General features: G+C 54.9%; 2 protein-coding genes across 4 annotated transcripts in view; one reads left to right on the forward strand and one right to left on the reverse strand.

Moving 5' to 3' along the window:
* Nucleotides 1-1,599: 1,599 nt before the first annotated feature.
* CIMIP2C (ciliary microtubule inner protein 2C) lies at nt 1,600-16,846 on the forward strand. Of its 2 annotated transcripts, none has more exons than XM_088026169.1 (4): nt 1,600-1,673; nt 12,507-12,816; nt 13,981-14,093; nt 16,702-16,846. In XM_088026169.1, the coding sequence occupies exons 1-4, from the start codon at nt 1,600-1,602 to the stop codon at nt 16,844-16,846; spliced, it is 642 nt and encodes a 213-aa protein (XP_087882295.1). The 2 variants fall into 2 exon arrangements, with proteins under 2 accessions (XP_087882295.1, XP_027955178.1); XM_028099377.2 differs by having other exon boundaries at nt 12,507-12,777.
* A 1,901-nt stretch (nt 16,847-18,747) lies between these two features.
* The window catches only part of CIB4 (calcium and integrin binding family member 4), a 46,581-nt gene continuing 45,821 nt past the window's right edge, over nt 18,748-19,507 (reverse strand). For both annotated transcript variants that reach the window (XM_088026170.1, XM_028099403.2), the window contains one exon: nt 18,748-18,778. In XM_088026170.1, the coding sequence (XP_087882296.1) occupies nt 18,748-18,778 (31 nt within the window). The remainder of the gene's footprint in view (nt 18,779-19,507) is intronic.

A 19,507-nucleotide genomic window follows, 5' to 3' on the forward strand; every position in this document is an offset into this window, starting at 1 on the left:
CTCTCCCTACTATTACCCATTTCTTTAACTCTTACTACAAAATTTATTCAACAAACATATACTAACTCCTGCTAGTACCAGGTGCTGGGGACTCAGGGGTGAATGTGATACGGTGTTGGACCCCAAGCACAAGACTCGCTGGAACACAGACAAGTTGAACACAGGGTGCCGGGTTCACAGGTACCCTCAGCTGGGAAGTCATGGTGCGGGAGAGAGTGGGCACTTGACCTTGGCCAGGGGAACATCTTCCTGGAGTACAGCACACCTGAACTGAGAGTTGTTCTTTTACAGCTTTTACAAATGTTTTTCTTATTATTGCTCATATTCTGCATGGGGAATTTAGAAATACACAGATCTGACTGCAGCTTGAAGGACTGGTGGAGGGTCCTTCTGCCTGGTCTGAAACCACTCATTCCCCGTCAGCTCCTTTTCCTCCCCAGGCCTCAGTTCTCCTGCTTCTTGCATCCCTTGGACACCCCTGCCCCCCGCGCCCCCCAATCCCATTGTTATTTGTCCATGAAAGCCTTTTGAGAATTCTGGTTCCAAAAGCATCCTGCAAGCTCATTAGTGTCTATGGTCTTCATCAGCTGCCATTTACAGAGTCAACTGTGAAGATAACACTTCTCCTCCCACAGGATTGAATGAAACCGTGAAGGCCAAGGGTAAACGGCAGAGGGTTCTTGCTGATACCAGGAGTGCTGCAAGGGAGCTGGGAGGCAGGTTTGGCTCCAAGATGCAAAGAGCATGTTGCCTTGGAGGCTGTCACGGCTCTCTCGCACCCCAGTTAAAGACCAGGGCTGGGATGAGGGTCACTGGAAAAATGGGATGTGGGGATACCAGTTATAGGAGGGAGGCATTATTACAAGGAAACCTCACCGGGGCCTTGGGCAAGTTTGCTCTCTGGTGCAAACAAGCCAACCCTGTGGACTGAACTTCAGAACTGGCGACAGGTGTAAATCACACACCCAGATCTTTCCTCGGTTTGCTTTTTGCCCCTTACTTATAAACCACTCGTGTGGAGTAGTCTGCCGGGCAAGACTGGGTGAGAAGGAAGTTCCCAGGGAGAGACGAGAGAGTAATGAAGACAATTCCCCTTGAGGAACTGGGGTGCGCGGGCAGACTCGGGGAGCGCTGGCTCCTGGGGTCCCTGTGGCCACTCGGGCTCCTCGAGCAGAGCGGCGATGAGGCTGCCGCTTTCTGCTCGGCCTTCGAAGTGCGGGGGCCCCAGGCCGGGTCCTGCAGCGGACAGAAGCGCACTCAGGGCGCACCCCCCGCCGGGCCTCTCCAGCGAGTTCCCATCTTCATCCCGCACCTGGGCGTCGGCACACGCGGGCCGGCGGTGAAGCACAGAGATGAGCCCCGGCCTGGACGTGGAAGCCGCGCTTGGGTGGGAGCGGCGATTGGCGGGGTCCACAGGAGAGCGCGCTTGAGGAGGGCTGCCCCCTCCGCCACCCCCCCTCCCCCGCCGCCCCGGAACGCGGCGGCCGCTGGGCCCCAGTCACGTTGCCCCGCGCGCGGTTGCCAGGTGACCCCGGGCTGTTTACCGTCGGGCGGGGAGCGCTGGGGCGCCTGGCTCGCTGCGCGCTCGCCGCACCCACCATGGCCTCCCGCAGCGCGGGCACCTTACTGACCGAGTTCAATGCCGCCTACGTGCCCCCCGGCCTCATGCCCGGGTAAGGCCGCCGCGCCCCCAGGCCCCCGCCTGAACCCGTGGGGCGGAGTCCCCGTCTCGCCCGTAGAACCCTCCTCCGGCTCGAATCTTCGTCCCCGCGCCTTTGGGGTTTGAGGGAACCGCGAGCGCCAACGGTTCCTCTGGCTGGGTGGCCTACCCGGGGGCTGGCGCGCTCAGGGTAGGGGGTGGCTGGGCGCGGGCAGGGGCTCTCCAGGACCCCGTTCGTAGAAAGTGGGTCCCCAGCGAGCGCCGTGCACACCCGGCCTGCGGCCCCGGGGAAGGGGGAGGCGCGGGAGCCCCCGCGTGAGGTTGGTGTTTGGAGACGCCTGGGCGGGAGCGAGATCGTGGGGAGCCAGAGAAGGGAGCAGGCTTTTCGGGGCCCAGCCCGGTGTGGCGCACCCAGGATTCGCGCAGGAGTCGTACTTGTCGGAAGAAGGACTAAAAGAGACCGGGTGGGCGCCTGGGTGGGTTTCGAAGAATCTGGCACGGCGTGTGCACGGGCCGCCGGACTTTGTGGTCGGTTCTCCCACCGATCTCACCTAATCCTCACAGAATGCTGGCTTTGAAAGCTTCCCAGTCCGCAGATCTGCCTTGCCTTTAGCATTTTCAGATGCAGGGTCAAACCTACCTTTCTTTTCTCTGGCTGGTATCAAGCCCCACACATCTAAGATGCAAGTCTGACGGTCTCTTCCATTCTGTGGCCCCTTCTGTCAAAGTGTCTGAGATTTCCACTCCCAATTTTTTTCCCCGGGGTGTTAAGATTCTCTTTCTCTCCCCCACCAGTCGCCCCGGGCGCGGAGGGCAGGGACTGGATTCTGAGACGCGCCTGATATCAAGCCAGGTGTGTTAGAAAAGGTGACTTAGGATTTTCCTATTAATTCTTTCCTTCATTTAGGCATTCCTTTGACAAAGACTTGCTGAGCGCTTTGGATGTGCCAGGTTTGTTACAAGACATACAAGCAGGGGCCGCCCTTGATGGGTCCCCGTTGCGGTGTCATCACATGAGGCTTAGTTCAAAGCCATCTTGGCAGTCCTGGAGAGTGGTGTTTATACCACATTCTGGGTGTTTATTGTGGGGTTTCATTCTATACATTATATTTTTTTCTTCAGCTCCCCACCATCCCCAGGTGGAACCTAACCCTCCCCAAGTGTCCCCCCCCCACTCTGTCTGGGGCCGGGGAGGGGGGATTGCGTATTTCAGGAGCAATCCTGTGTTGCTCCTCTATCCATGCCCCTCGTCTGCAGCTCCCTCGAGCACCCAGTCCTGGGATTGATCTAGAAATTGTGATAACAAGTGAATCATAAAGAAGCCTCCAAGCGTGAGCTGGACTAGTCTGAATAGCTGAGCCTGTATCTGCAGCTTTTGCCACGGATCTTTCTGGGAGGGATATGCCGTCCCTAAAATCCCCATCGATGAGGAATGAATTGAGTTATCTTTTGTTTCTAAATGCTACCTCATTTTGTTAACTTAATGAAAGAATCCCAGGTTCCCCACCACACCTGGATAATTAATTATAAATATTAATCACAGGATTTTAAGCACAGCCAGTCTCTTCTGACACTCAAATCATCCCCCTTACCAGTTTTATTCTTAGAGGCAGAGAATATTCCCAGTGGTAAGGACTTGGGAGATCTTGTGGCTCAGCCCCCTCCTGTTCCAGATGTGGTCACTGAGGTCTGCCCCGGGGGGAACTTGCTTGAGTTCCAAGCTGGTGATGGACAAGCCGACAGTGTGAGCCCCCCGGTATGAGCACCTACTATGTGCCAGGCGCTGTGCAGGGCTCTTTATACACTTTCTCTAAAAAACCTTTGCAACAACCCAGATGAGAAATGAACAGCTTGCTTGGGGTCATTCAGCAAGTTACCGTGCCACGTCCGTGTGACTTCAGCACACAGGCTCTCTTCAATCCCTCCAATTGTTATCTATTACCATTAGTTAGATCCCTGCCGTGTTCAAGGCCTGATTCTGGGTACCAAGGGAAACAGGATGCTGGGTTTCAGACTCGTTGCCAGGGAGTTCCTCCTGGTTCCTTGCTGCTCTGGGCAACACAGCCCCCAGGCACCTTGCCACTGCCTAGCCTGTGTGCCCACCCTGCAGTGAGCAGGGAATTCTTGGGTCCCAAGTCCCTGGGATTGTAAGGCTTTTCAAGGGATGAGACCAGCCTCAGTGGGGTCTCTGTGCCTCCTGCTTGCAGATCACATCTAAGTGGTACCCATCCCCTTGCTCACTGCCTCCCACCACACCTCACCAGGCTCTTCGTCCAAACACTTGACCCGCCACTGTGCCTTCATTCATGGCCGGACCGCTGCTGCCCCTGACGCCCCCAGCTCTGTCCAGGGGCTTTCACCAGGAGCAAGGGCAGGGGGACTTGCCCCCGTCACTTCCCTCTGTCTGCCTGGAGTGGCAGCTGGGCCCCTATCTGCTGCTGACCTGGGCTCGAGCCTTAGGGGCCACAAGACCCTAAAATCAGTGCATTCCACTATCAAGAGGACATTCTCAAGAAGGTGGCCGCACAGAGATGACTGTGTCCCCTTCCCCGAATCCCTAGACAACCAGCTCTCTGGAGGGAAAAAGCCTTGATTTGCAGCATTTATCTCCTATCTGCCGTGGCTGATTTCAAGCTAGCAGCACAGTGTCACAGTGCAGAGCTGGGAAGAGATGCATAGCAGCACATGTATCCGATCATTGCACCCTACACATGCAAGAGACATAACTAAACTCCAGAACACGGACGGCGGTGAAACATAGTGACATAATCAGGGAGTGATCAGTTTTGAGGGTTTATCACCTTTGTTTTCAATATAATTTCTTGGGATCAATTAAGTGTCTGACTCTTGATCTCAGCTCAGGTCTTGATCTCAGGGTTGTGGGTTCAAGCCCCCAGGATGGGCTCCACGTGGGGCCTACTTAAAAAAAAAAAAAAGAAAGAAAGAAAGAAAAAGAAACAATATAATTTCTTTAATTGTGACTTTATATAATTTAATTTTTTTTACAATTAAATTTTAATACTGGCTTGTTTAACAACAGCTTGAAAAAAAATCCTGGAACTTTAGTAATCAGCTCCCTTCACCCAGCAGGAGCCAGTACCCACCACCTCTAGCACACCCCTGGCTGCTGCCAGCTGCTGCAGGCCTGAGACCTCACCGGGCCAGGCTGGGACAGGGGGCCCCCTTCCATTTCAGCCCAGGCCCTGGCGCTGCAGGTGCAGCCCCGAAGACAGCCTGTGCATCCTCGGCTACAAAACAAAGGCCACATGCCAAAGGGATGTAGGAGACTCCATGTGCCCAGATAGGCAACAGATACCTCTCACACAACCTGGAAGAACTGGGGAGCCTTCCAAGAACAGGGGGCTAGGGCCCCCTGGAGACCTAGGCTTTATAACAGGGACCTTCCTTCTTTCCAGAAGAATCGTCAGCCCTTTAAAATGTGCCCCCACTTGTCAGTTCATTTCAACAAATATGTACAGAGCATCTCCTGAGGGCCAGGAGTGCCAGGATGCAGACAGGAGGAGAACACCTCCCTCTCTCCCCATGGAGTTTATACTTCAGAAAGAAAGACTAGACTAAAGGCCCAGGTAATTGCAATATAGCCAGAATGTGAACTGCGACAGAAGAGAGTCACAAAGGGGGGCTCCTGCCTGGCTCAGTTGGAAGAGCATGGCGACTCTTGATTTGGGGGTCATGAGTTCGAGCCCCACGTTGGGTGTAGAGATGACTTAAATAAATAAAAACTTAAATAAAAAAAGAGCCACAAAGGGCACAGACAGTTCAATGGAGAGAACAAGCATGGTCTGTGGGTGGCTCCATGGAAAAGTTCTTGGAAATGGACCTTGAGGGATGGCTAAGGTCCCAGGGCAGGGAGAGGAGGAGAGGAGTGACTTCGGGATGGAGCGGTTGGCCCGAGGAGAGGCAGGTGTGAAGGTGCTGGCCGGATATGCCTCCAGAGCAACAAAAGCCTGTTTAGCTGGAGTGGAAAAGCTGCAACAAGGAAGTGGATGAGAAGGCTGGGAAGACCTCTCGCAGGGGCCCACGTCAAGCAGGTCCTTGAGTGTCTAGCCCGTTTGTACTTAATTTCCTAGACAATGGGGAGCCTTTGAAAGTTTGTGGCCAGAGGAAGGATCTGCTGGCCCTGTACTCAGCAGGAAGTGTTATGGAGAAGGTGCGCGTGGAATGAGGATGTGCTGAATAGTCACAAGTTAATTAGTTAATAAGGCTGCTCATGGGATCTCTGATGGCATGGTAATTAATTTTAATGTCAGGTCTAGGGCCAACCAGGGCCATCAAGAGGCAGGGAGGGATTGCTCCCTGTATGCACAGGAATACACACAGGATCGTTGCCGGAGGGACCCAGCTGAGCACAGTCTCCCAGCTCGCGTGCAGGTGGCTGAGGAGGGGGTCAAGGAGGAGGTGTGGCAGCACCAAAGGGACTGTTGGATGCCCAGTTATGAAACCTGCCATTCCTGCCATTCCCCTCGGTTCTTTCCACCACGGCCGGCCACACAACCAACAACAGGCCTTTGGAAAGCTTTACAGTAGAACCACACAGGGTCGCCCTCAAGGCACACAACTGCAAGTGCAGGCAGGGGACACAGACCTGGCTAGCGGAGGCATGCCCTCTGAGTGCTACAGGAATGTGAAAGTGCGCACATATGTGTGCACCCCTGCGCCCCTCTCCGAGCAGCAAACTCTGAACAGGATCAGGAATCCAACCTTAGGAGGATTGCGGAGGAGAGGCCTTCTATTCTATTGGGATGCAAATATCTTGGCATTCAGAGAAGGTGGAAAATCGGGGAGCAGAGGAGGAGTATGGCAGAGAGCCTGGGGGTGGTGAAGACAAGAATCACAGGAACACGTCACATTTCTATAGCTCCTTTCTTCCGAGGAGCGCCAAGTCGCCTGTGGGTGGGACGCTGTGTGCCTGGGTGCGCTCTGCAGATCAGAGCCAAGCCCCTTGAAAGCAGTGTTCTGGAACATGGTGCCCCCCCGGTTTCGGGACTTCTGCCCCCTCCAGCGGACGTTTATGGAGCCCTAGTCCTGTGTTAGGTGCTGCATAGGTACTGAGGATAGAAACACAGATCAGCAGAGGAGGTGGATGAATGTGCGCCTGAGTGTGGACGAAGGATGTGACACATCCACGTTCGGTGTGTGGTTAGGGAAGGCGACAGAGGGCCCTGGTTCTGTGAGTGGGTGGGGAACCCCCCGGGGGCAGGAGGAGACATGGCACCCCGGGTGAGTGGATGTGTGCGAAGGCTCAGAGGTGTGGGCAGCATGTGATGCTTCCAGGGCACTGGGCGCCCGTGGGGAAGCAAGAAGGGAGAGGTGAGCCTTAGTGATGTGATGCGTGTTTGAGAAAGATCATTCTGGCAGCAGTGTGGACAGCCGGCTGGAGGGGTGAGACTTGGTCTGGGAGACTGAAGACTGTTCGGGCGAGCGAAGAGCCAAGCTGGCAGCCGTGAGAGAGGCACAGGGCCTAGGGACAGGAGGGGGATGGAGAAGGGAGGATGGCGTGAATCCGGTTTCTGGCTGGTGAGGGGTGGATATGGGTGTCATTAAGCCAGGCAGAGCTATCCAGGAGGAGGAGGAACAGGCTGGTTTTGGTCAGCCTGCACCTGGCACTTGTGGGCAAGCCCTATATGAACGACTAGGTGTGTGGATCCGTAGCCGGGAGAAGAAACACAGAGACACAGCTCTGGGCGTCTTTGGTGTATAGGGCGGTATTGGAAGTCTAACATAAATGAACTTTCCCAGAGGGAGTGGGTCTCTGAAAAGAGAAGAGGACTCTGGGGCATCTGGAAGCACCTAGAAGATAAGCAGAGGAAGAGAACGAGCTCCCAGGCCGCCCCCTCCACACTGAGGTTCTCTTCAAAGCCTGACCCCAGTGGAAGGCCCTTCTGGGGGCTCCACCAATCCCGCCCCCACCCCACCGCGGGGAATGGGCCTCTCTCCCTGCATTTAAAGGCATCAGAGCTCCTGTACACACACCGTGTATGGCAGTAAATACGGAATGAGGGGGTAGGCAGGAGGAAGAAGGGCCGAGGCTCGTGGACCTCTGGATGCCCAACACCGGCGCACAGTAGGTTCCCAGTAAAGTAATTCTTAACATTATCTCACTGTCTTAAAAAAAAAAAAAGATAACCGTACAAAGCAGAAAGAAAGAAACCACCCCAAATCCAAACACCTAGAATGAGCCAGGGTTAGCTTTTGGTGAACTTCCTTCCAGGTTCCTCGTGGTGCGTCTATTCAGCAAAAAGACTCGATGGCTGGCTGGCTGGCTGGATAGAAAGATAGACAAAGCAATTCTATAAAAATACGATCATGCCACATTTGCTATTTTAAAATGAAAATCATGAAATGTAATCTGACTAGGACTTCACTGAAGAGAAAGATGCTGGCCTAAAATGGAAGAATCCCCAGACTTTAGATAAATGCTAATTCAGCTCAAGAAATATTAATTCCCAAAAGATCCCTCTAAAGGAGAGGGAGGGAGGGAAAATAACAACCATCCAGGGGTGAGAGTCACTGTGTTGTGTGTTTTTCAACGACACATTTTAAATGTAGTTGCCGTGGGTTGACTCTGCTTATAAATTCTTCGTAAGTGCACTCCCATCGCCCCTCCACCCACCCCTCCAATTTTTGTTGCCGAAATTTATTTTTCCCTTTGACAGGTTTTATAACATTTACGTTCCGCACTGCCACCAGACTTCACCTCGCTGCTCTTTCTAGTTCCGTGCTTAAATAGATTTGAAGCTGACCACCACTCCTTTTCACAGAGGTTCTACATTCCTGGGCATTTCTTTCTTTTGAATAATCTCTTCGTTGGTAGGATTTCGTCCCTGAACGCCACTTGCAAGGAGAGCCTGTGGGTTGCTTTGGTTCCTGAGCTCTTTCTTGCCGGGAAAGGACCAGCGGCTGCCTTTCTACCTCAACGGCCGCTTGGCCAGTCTGCTGTTCTTGGGTCACGCTCTTGTCCCGACAGAATGTTGCAGACAACCTTTCTTTTGTTTTGGTGCTGTCGCTTTATGATCTTTCTGTTGGGGTTTGACAGCACCTGATGACCAGCCTCTCTTTCATTCCTGCCTTCTGAACCACTGGAGAAATAAGATGAAAGAGTGAAAGCTGATATGGGAGAACGGGGCTGGTACTGGACCCCGGAAGGAGGTGGCAGAGGGCTGGATCGGGGCCAGCTCTCCTCCTGAAGGGCAGAGTGTGTCCGCCCAAAGCAGCACCGAGGAGCCGTGTGGGCTGGCTTGCTTCCATGGAAAAGGGGGAGGGATGGGTGGGCTTCAACAAGGCTGCTCCTTTCCCTCTTGAGCCCGCCAGCCCGATGTTCTTCCACCTGAAGGTGGAAGGACAAGTTGGGGGCAGAGGCACGTCTGTGGGGAGCTCCCTCCATGTGGAAGGACTCATCAGGAGGAGGGAAGAAGCTTCTTCCTACCGCCAGACTCTGACTGCTTGACTGTCTAGCTTATATTGTTATTAGGTTTCATACATAGTGCAAAGAACTCTCAGGAACTCTGTTTCTACCGCTCAGGTTATGTTTCTTGCAAATGAGTTTCTGCATCAGCGCGAGTGCTGCCACCGAGAGAGGGTGAGCCGAGGATGTAGGATTTGGCAACTGGATGATTTTACATTACCTTAATGAAAAAATACAGGCTCCCATGGAAGCCGGGGCGGGGGCGGGGGGTGGTGGCGAAAAATCGGACTGAGGGAGGTCAAGGAAAGAATGGGAGAGGGAGAAACAAAGGCAGAAGGTACAGAACGTTCTGCAGGGAAATTCGGGAGTAAAGAGTGGGGTGCGAGGGGGCAAGGCCCACTGCAGGATTTTGCAGCCTGGGAAAAAATGCACACAAATGTGCGTGTTTGTAGGCAGAGAGGAAGAAGCTAAGAGAGCAGGAGAGAGCAGAGATGGCAAGGAGGGAGGACGGAGGCTGAGGGAAACAGAGAGGGGCTGATGGGGGCGGAGGGAGGGCAGGAGGGGAGGCTCCGGACCCAGGACGGTGGGGGGGAGACCGTGGCAAAGGGGAGGACTCTGTCCCGGAAGCGGCCAGCGTGACCTCCCAGGCATCACCAGCCCTACTGTCTTTCCAGGAGAGAAGGAGACCCAGCCATCATCGAGGCACTCGGGAGGAGCCGGCAAAAGGGCAGAGGCAGGTGGGAGCGGGTGAGGATCCTCAGGGTCATGGTCTCAAGGACGGAGAGAAGCCACGGGCAGGAGAGGGAAGGCTGGGCGAATGCCTGAGTGCAGTGGAAGGCTTCTCCCCTCACTCCCTGCTTGGGCCCAGGCAACCTTAAGTGCTGCAAGATTCTAGAAAGGCACAGCTGCTGAGGCGCGGTAGGGCCAGGAACCAGGGAGGGGGTCTTGGTCTATTTTGCCCACAGTGGAGAGCAACTGGAAGGCATGTCAGTAATCCCCGGGCTTGGTTTCCTGACTCCCGCCTGAAGATGGGAAGAAGCAAGCCACGCATTGCTCTCTAATTTTATTGGTGAGGAGGCCGAGGCCCAGAGCAGCTGCTGCAGGTGATCCTGAAGCGCGGACCTCAGACCGCAGTGCGCTTTGGCCTGGTGAGATGGGGAAGCCCGTGATGTCGCAGGGGCCGGCAGGCTCCCCGCACTCCCTGGGGCTTCCCTGGTAAGAGAACCCAGCTGAGCGCAGGCGAGGCCTCTGGCTTCCCAGCAGGGGAGGCCCCGGGGGAGCTGCTGGGGACCCCTGCGGCACAGTTGTCGGGCGTTTGTGCGAGCGGGCCCAACTGGAAACATCACTGATGCTGTAGGCATGCAGCCACTCATTTTGTTTGTTCCCTAATTGTTTCCTACTCAGACCGCGTGCCAGACCTGGTGTTGAAAACTGGGGGTCCGGAGGTTAGACATGAGCCAGCTGTGCTCAAGGAGCTCCCAGCCTAGTGGCGGAGACAGAGACAAGAGCCCTCGGAGTGAGGTTTGGCTGGCGGTGGGCTGGGAACAGAGAGCACGACGCACCTAGACCTGGAAGAGGTGGCAAGGAAAAGATCTTCAAGGAAGTGATAGGACAAGTCTGTTTTTTAAAAAAAAGATTTATTTATTCGAGAGAGAAGGACAGCACGAGCAGGGGGAGGGGCAGAGGCAGAGGGAGAGAGAATCCCACGCAGACTCTGTGCTGAGCGTGGAGCCCAGCGTGGGGCTTGATCGCACGACCCTGAGATCATGCCCTGAGCTGAAATTAAGAGTTGGACGCTTTCCCGACTGAGCCACCCAGGGGCCCCGTAGTATTTAGCTTCTCGGGCCTCACAGTATTTAATAGGATCCTTTAGTATTTGTGGGCAAGCATCAGGAGCGGGGGCAGAGGGCAGGCATTCCTGATGGCTGGGGGGCACAGGGCAAATGCCATGGGAGAGAAAAGGGGTGGGAGGGAGAAAGAGCAGCAACAGGCAGGAAACTGCCAATGGCTCTTTACAACCCGGGGCGGGACAGCTGGTGAGGCTGGAGAAGGAGGTGAGGTCCACTCTCAGACGGCCTTGAATGCCACGCCAAGGGCTTGACTTTAGGTCAGTCCGGCTGAAGTATGGGAACGGGGTGGGAGGTAAGAGCATGGGAAGCGGGTGGTTAGGAGGATGGGGGGCTGCTGCAGCCACGGCCCAGGCAAGAGGCGGCATGGCCGTCCGGCGAGTGCTCTTCACGGAGATGGGACTAGCTGCTGGGGAGGTGGTGGGGAGAGAGAGTGCCTGGGACATCTGAGGGAGAGGTTGAGCGTGCCACTGTGTACGGGAATCTGAGGGAACTTCTGGGCTGGAGATGAACACCAGGGGTCATCCACACAAGGATGAAGGTTAAGGCCTCGGCATGGATACCATCACGCAGGGGACTGTGGGGGCTCAGGACGGTCCCTGGAGGAAGAGAGCAGAGGAGGCGCGTCATGGGACGGGGGGGACTGAGAAGGAATGGTCAGAGAGGCAGGCGAAGACCAGCAGACAAGGAGAGAACAGTGTCCTAAAATCCAGGAGCGGCGTTTCGAGAAGGCAGAGGTCACCAACGTCCAGTGCGGCAGGCGACCCGTGATGGCCTTGTCAAGGGCCATTTCAAGGGCACCATGGGGTCCAGGCTGGGTTTTAGGGGGTGAGAAGCACTGACCGGGAAAGCATTGATCTCTGTCCCATGCACAAAGTCTGACGCTCCTGCTCTTCGGGGGTCACCCGGTCTCCCCTCACTTGGCTGCAGCAAGCCCGGCTCTCTGTGTAAATCTCACCTGACTGGGGCTCCTTAGCGTCCTGTGCCTGCGTGTGTTCCCCGGAGTCTCCGAGGGGCCCCGCTCGCCAGCCCCCTGCCCCTCTCGCTGGCCTCCGTGGTTGCAGAGGGCGATGGGGCTCCTGGCAGCCCGTGTGAGTGGCGCCTCGTGAGGCCGTTGAGCCGGAGCCGGGCTGCAGCACGTGAACCCGGGCCTTGGCTGCAACCAGTCTGACAGCATTGTCACACTGCTGTGTCCCCCCCAACTTCTGATATTCTCGCGACCCTTAACGAGATAGTGGCAGGAGGCCTCCCATCTTTGGAACGGAGAGCGACTTACCTGCCGGCTTGCTCGGGGCTTAGGATGGGGCCCCGGTGCTCTGGTCCCTGCCTCAGCCTCTGGTCTGGAGGTATGACCATCCTCTATAGGGAGGAGAGGCCCAGAGCCTCTTTCCCTCATTGTGCCCTGGAGCCCCGAGCTGGGCAGTGCCCCTTAGGGCAGCTTCTCAAGGCCCAGAAGTGACCCACGGGGCCCACTGACCCCATCCCTGGCTGTTCAGGGCCTCTCTTGGAACTGGCCCTGGAACCTTGCACTGATCTCCCCTCCCGTTCTCCCCGCTCCCCATGACCACGGCAGGTACCAAGGTCATGTCCCCAGTGTGGCCTTCTTCGGCTCCCCCTATGGCACTACCACCCTCAAGTACTTCCAGGACCAACGCCACGCTGCCCTGGAGAAGAGCCACACTCCCTTCAGCAAAGGCGGCCACTTCCCGACCCTCTTTTCCTCCAACCCCGACCTGGTGCTGAGTAAACGCTCCCACACCCGGGACTGCTGGCTGCACACCCCCGTCTACACCCGCTTCAACCTGGATAGTGACCGCTCCGCCCAGCTCGCGGGGTTCTACCAGGTGGGCTGTCCTGGGCTGGGCTGCTACCTCCTCTCCGTGGTGGTGGGGGGCGGGGCTAGAGCGATGGTGGGGCCAGAGACCTCTCACCCTCAAAGAGTGACTTTGTTTGCTTTTTCTGAGCCCCTGAGCTAGCAAGGAACCTATGAGTTTGGCTTGGGCCAATGGGGACAGGGCTTGGGACTCAGTTTCTTAGATGCCCCCTCCATCCCAGGGACTCCTGGGGCTCTTGTCCCTGCTCACCCCCACTGCGGGTAGAACTGGAGCCTCTGGGGATGTGCCCACCTTCACCTCTGCCCCGTGGCCCTGTGGACCCTTGCTTACTTCCTACTAGAGTAAAAGGCCGAAGATTCACCTACAGGTTAACCCCCCCACCCCAACACACACACACACACACACAGGGCCCACTAAGCCCCCGTCCCCGACTGTCCTTGGCCACCTGGGTCCTGGTGCCCACCTGACACCTCTCTGTTTCACAGACCCTCTGAGAATGTGTCCCGAGTCAACCTCAGCCCCAGACTGGAACCTAACTGCCCACCCGCTGATGTTCTGGTCCTGCTCCTCTAGTCCTTAAAGTCTCCTCTGGGTCTGGTTCAGACACATCCTCGGGGGCCACAGGCACCGAGGTGCTCGCCCACCTCACCGGGGGCCGGGGCTCATTCTTTGCTGTGTTCCTAGAAGCCCCATTGTCTCCCTCTTTTCTCTTGCAAACATCCCTCCAGCCTGAGTTCAAGGACATGGGTACCTCCTGGTCCTTAGGGCAGAGAACTGTATGAGAAGGCAGCCTCCCCCGGGAGAGGACCGGGTCAACGCTGTCAGACGTCCAGGGGCCGGGGGTCTGTGTCAATGGGCACAGGAGGGTCTTTGCTCTCCCTCATGGCTCTCACACAGAGGACCCCCAGTCCTGGTGGGGGGGAGGGAGAAACAAACTTGCCACCTGCTGAGCCAGGAGTCACATACCTTACCTCTGCAGGTTGCTTGTCTCCTTACTCTCCCTAGCAAAGCTGGTGTGCTGTGGGCCATTACCCCCATTAGACAGACAGGAAGCTGGTCTCAGAGAGGTCACCCAGCTGGGGACTCCAACAGGGGCATTAGGGGAGGCAGCCCCCACCCCCTGCCCAGGTATAGCCAGGCGGGAACTGCAGGTGCCCCGCGTCACTGCTGCATACTAACAGCCTGTCATCTCTTCCTTGGGTCGAGCTGTAGATAGCACAGCAGCATCGGAAGTACTATCTAGACAAGACGGGCATGGTGCCCCGGGTCCCCTACTTCGTGCTGCCTGTGAAGGAGTGGGAACGGTACCCCCTCCCCACCGATCTGTGAGTGCCTGCCCTCCCTTCATTCATGCATTCTGCAGACACATGTCCATGGGCACCTGCCTTCAGCCAGGCACGCAGCCATTCAGACTGAGAAATCAGTTAAGATCTGGCCTTAAGGAGGCTACGGTGCAGAGGGTGATGGTTACACAGCAAGGGGTCAGGGTTTGGGCAGCCTCACAGGGAAACCAGGAACACGAATGAGCGGAATCAGAAAGAGTGTTTTCCTGGCCAGATGCCTGGGGAGTTTGGGAGCAAACCCCACCATCTTTGCTGGCCGGAACCCGCAGGCTTCTGCCCTGCAATGGCAGCCTTGCAGCTACACTCGTCCAAACGCCGGCACTGCTGCTCTGAGCAGTGAGGAACTGCTGCCCTCTGGCGGACATAGAGGACACAACACAGAGCAGGGAATTGGTGCCCCCCCTCCAGCTCTGACCAGACTCAGAAAATGTTGTCCTCGGGACTACAAAATAGCTTTCAAAGTCCAACTGTCCATCTAACAAAATGTGAACGTTCCCCACTGCCTGAATCTCACTTCTTTTATCCAGGAGAGCTGCTTTTCCCAGGGAAGGCCAGCTCTGCCCTGTAAGATAATCCAGGTACATGCTCTCCCTCCTGACACCAAGGCATGGAAATCAAGTCCATGCTGCCAAGGCGTCTTGTGGGGAAGGAGGCCTCAGGAGGTCAGTGGAAAGATCTTGGGTTTCCAACTACATGCTGACCCTTTGCTTGCCTCAAGAACCCCAAGCCTTGCCACCATCATTATTGATAAGGCAGCAAAACTTTCCATTGAGGTTAATGGTTTTTTAAAGACACAAATTTAACTGCCTCTGTAGTTTCCTCTCTGTAAGATAGAGGGACCCATTTTATAGATAGGTAAACTGAGGTTTATGATGGCCTCAGAAACTTGTGCCGGGTAGCAAGTCTCGTTGGAGGTAGAACCTGGAGAAACTGAGATCTCCTGACACCAACTCTAGGACTCTGGGTTGGCCATCTCCACCCCTTGGGTGGCTTTGAGTCAGACCAAGCCTGGAGGCAGTGTGGGGCCTCTCCTGAGGACATATTTCTTCTTGAGATCACTCTGGGCCAGATCTGCACCTCCCCCAGCTGTGGGGAGCCTGGGATGCCCCAGCTCCATTCCTTCTCCAAATTTTCTGGCAGCATATGAAGCTGATGGCTTCACACGACACAGAGGGCCAACCAGGTCATTGGGAGTAGTAGGGTCAGTGCCTGCATTCAGCCCTTTTCCTAATCACCACTGTGGCTTGGGGCAAATCCCTGCCCTTTCCCGAGTTTCATCACCATCATCACCATCACTACTATCACCATTACATCACCATCACCATCATCACTGTCACCACCATCACCATCATCATCGTCATCACCATTTCCATCACCATCACCACCATCATCACTGTCACCACCATCACTATCACGACCATCACAATCATCATCATCATCACCACCATCACTGTCACTACCATCACATCACCACCATCACATCACCACCATCACCATCATCACCCTACTTTCATCACCATTACCACCATCACCACCATCACCGTTGCCACCATCACCACCACCATCACCATTATCACATCACCACCATCACCATCATCATCGTCATCACCATCACCACCATCACCGTCGCCACCATCACCACCAACATCACCACCATCACCATCACCACCATCGCAGTCGCCACCATCACCACCACCATCACATCACCACCATCACCACCATCATCACCACCACCATTACCATCATCACCACCACCATCACCATCACTATCACCACCACCATCACCATCATCACCATACTGTCATCACCATCACCACCATCACCACCATCACCACCACCATCACCATCACCACCATCACCGTCGCCACCATCACCACCAACATCACCACCATCACCATCACCACCATCGCAGTCGCCACCATCACCACCACCATCACATCACCACCATCACCACCATCATCACCACCACCATTACCATCATCACCACCACCATCACCATCACTATCACCACCACCATCACCATCATCACCATACTGTCATCACCATCACCACCATCACCACCATCACCACCACCATCACCACCATCACCGTCGCCACCATCACCATCATCACCATCACCACCATCACCACCATCACCACCATCATCACCATCACCACCATCACCACCATCACCGCCATCGCTATCACCACCATCGCCATCATCACCATTTCTTATATTCGTTGAGTGTTTCCTCCTTGTCCAGCATTATTGAAGTGCTTTATAAGCATTACCTCATTTACTCCTCAAAACAAAGCTAAGACAGATGTACTAACATTAGTCCATTTTATGTGTCCACTTCCAGCAAGAGTTGAGCCAGAATCTGACAGCCATGTTCTGTCTGACACCCATGTTCTCTCTCTTAACCACTGTACCATTGTACAGGTACAAATTATTCTGATCTGAACTGCAGGGTGACTTATCAGATGTTGAGCTGATGAGCAGCCAGCAGGGTCAGGATGGGCTAGAACGTTGGGTACACAGGGCTGTGGATGGGCATCGCCCCCACCTCCCTGGCACACTGCATAATGCTGGCTCCATCCTTGCCCCCAGTCCTCCTCTGACCCCAGAGAAGAAGTGGCACCTTTTAAGAGTATCCCCTGAGAACCTGAAGACCTACCAGATGTTCCCCTCGGGGAAGAGGGTCTCCCCACACGAGCGGCAGAAGAGAGATCGCTACTTTGAGTTCAGAGCGTGATGTCTGAGAGCCTGGCTCTGACCAGGTTGGCTTTTTGGAATAAAATCTTTAGCCTCGACCAAACTATGGTGTTCTCCTCTGAGCCCCAGGAATATTTGGCCACAACAAAGACACGCCTGAGGGTCACACAGCACTGGGTCTTAAGGCCTGTGGAAAGCCCAGCTCAGGGGTTCAAGCCAGTAGAAAGCAGTGTCCAGTGACCTACTGGGCCCCCCCACCCTTCCTCTGAGGTGGGGGCAGGTAGGACCAAGAACTGTAGGGCTCCTGAGTCTTGGTGGCAGGTCACTCAGGTACAGAGATACCTCCCATCTGCTTCCATGAGTATAATCGAGGAAGCCCCATGATCACATGTCTGAGAATGAAGGGGAAGTGACCACGGAACAATTGCACAGGGGGTCAGGTGCAAAGGACTTCCAGTTTGAGCCCTGACTTGGCATCATTTAGTCCACACACTCACTTATGAGGGAGGTGGTGTTAGCCCCACCTTACTGATAAAGACACAGAGTCTTGGAGGTTGAGAAAGTTGCCCAAGCTCCCACAGCTTAGAAGTGACCCAGTGTTTTGACCCAAGGCCTCGTTTTCCCACTACATAACCTGCCTGTGGTCCATGTGGAGACTCAGAGGTAGGGGTGACTCAGCCCTGAAGCCCTTCTGGTGCCGGAGAGAAAAAGCTGTGTCCACCAACCTCTCTCTGCATTCTTCCCAGACTGGCATGGACAGGCTGATTTGGCATCTCCCCTGGGGACTATTTCTACAACAGCACAGGAGGGAGTGACCCAGGACTAAGCATTCTTCAAGGAAATGGGGGGAATGGGCTCCCAGAGCACATGCTTGAGGTGGGGAGTCTGGAGTGTCTGCTTTCACCAGGCTGCTGCTTCCTTCTTCCTGGGAAGCCTCCTGCCTGCTGGGGCAGGGGACAGGAAGTGGGGGACAGCCCCTCCATAGACAGGATCTGGGATGGGGACCTCAGGCCAGGTATGCATCCACATGACAGGGTTTCTCCAACATTCCAGCATCTCTTAGAGTTGATCAAGGGACTGCCATCAATCAATGGGAAATTTATTACCTCTTGAATGGGTGAGTCAGGACCTAAAGGCAAAGAGACCACTGCAGGTTCAAGTACATGTCACAGTGAGACAGCCCCTCCCCTGGGAGCCAGTGGTTAGACACCTTCTTAGAGGACAATGTAGACAAGAAAAACTGTGTGCCCATCAGAGAGGCATCTGTCAGCTCTCAGAGACCCTATAAGGGGCTTCTCCTGTGACCCAGACTCCTTGATTACCGGGGTGCCACAGGGTCCCTGTGGTGGCCAAGTTCATTCCAGGATTTGGCTGAAGAGCAAAGCAAATAAACCCCACTGCTGGTCCACACTGTTGCATCCTGGAGCCTGGGGGTGCCAAGTGGGTCCTAGATGCCTTCTCCCATGACAAGGACTGGGAAGCTGGCCACCAGCTAGAATGACCACTATATACATGTCTCTGTAGTTGGCAGTAGGAGATGCTGGGAGGTAGCTCCAGTGAAGGAAGGGAATGACGTGGATTTTCTGCGTAAACTTCATCCCATTTGGCCTGGTCCCTGCTGTGATGTGGGTTGGGATTTGAACCCTGTCCTCAAAAAGGCTGGTCATCCCAGCTAGCTTGCTGTCACCAGCAAACTTAAGCCCTGGAATGAGCGGTCCCTAATAAAAGGTACTTCTACGCGATCCTGTATTCAAAAGATGAACTGGTGGGGGATGGGAAAGGCTTTTGTTTTGCTTTATTGAATAAACAATAGTCTAGAAGTGAGGTAGGACAGGGACAAAGTCATACTTCTGATCAGAGTCCCCCAGTGCCCGAAGGGGGTTGAATTCCAAGTTCCAGTAGTCCCCTTCGAGGCTGCCAGCTCAGGTATTTGTGGCCACATCAAAAGCCCCAGAAGTGAATCCGAAAGGAGCTAAGAGAAAGCATCCCATGAGCCACCCTGAGCTACAGCTCTAAAGTGCCCTCCACTTTCCAGGTTCATAGTGGTCCTGGAGGCCCCCTCTCGTCCCTCTCTCTGGGATGGTCGGTTTGCAGCTGTTGCAAACCCTCCCAAAGCCTTATGTTCCTTTTAGCATCACCAGAAAGTGAAGGGTGTCAGAACCTCGTGGTGCCAAAACCAATGGAAAGAAATGGGAGAGGTTCAAAGAAAAAGGCAAGGAGGACAAGATTCTGGCCTCAGTTATGCGCTGAGCTGTTCTGGAAGAAGAGGAATTACCTTAGTTGGGGTGGTTCCAAGTGTGGACAGTCTTTCGGAGGGTCTGCCCAGGCCTGGGCCCCATAGCAGCCGGGTTGGCCTGGAGAGCCCTCTCCTCCCACCACGTGACTGGATGAGGGGTGGACACCTGACCCGACTCAGGCCAATAGGATTCTCTGTCTGGGAATTTGGAGTCAGAGCTGAGAGATATTACTTAGGAGTGACCGACTGCTGCCGGGAGGCCATGAGTGGCCTCCTGTCTGACAAAGGAGAGATTTCTGGTTTGCATGTAGAGCTAAGTGCAGAGGAGCTGAGGAGAGAGGCAGAGACTCCAGGCACAGAGAAGAGAGAAAATACACCATCTTCGGTTCCTGACCAGGTATTCTCTGAGGTCTAGTTGTCTTTGTTCTTTTTCCGATTGGTTAGTTAAACCATCATAGCGTGGCC

The sequence above is a fragment of the Eumetopias jubatus genome, unplaced genomic scaffold, assembly GCF_037043125.1.
Source record: "Eumetopias jubatus isolate StellerSeaLion01/CBP00866 unplaced genomic scaffold, mEumJub1_p1.0 scaffold_9, whole genome shotgun sequence".
Classification (NCBI taxonomy): Eukaryota; Metazoa; Chordata; class Mammalia; order Carnivora; family Otariidae; genus Eumetopias; species Eumetopias jubatus.

Coding starts and splice junctions, on each gene's coding strand:
- CIMIP2C (XM_088026169.1), top strand. CDS start 1,600: ATGGCCTCCCGCAGCGCGGGCACCTTACTGACCGAGTTCAATGCCGCC. Junction 1,674..12,506: donor CCCCCCGGCCTCATGCCCGG/GTAAGGCCGCCG, acceptor TGACCACGGCAG/GTACCAAGGTCATGTCCCCA. Junction 12,817..13,980: donor GCTGCTACCTCCTCTCCGTG/GTGGTGGGGGGC, acceptor GTCGAGCTGTAG/ATAGCACAGCAGCATCGGAA.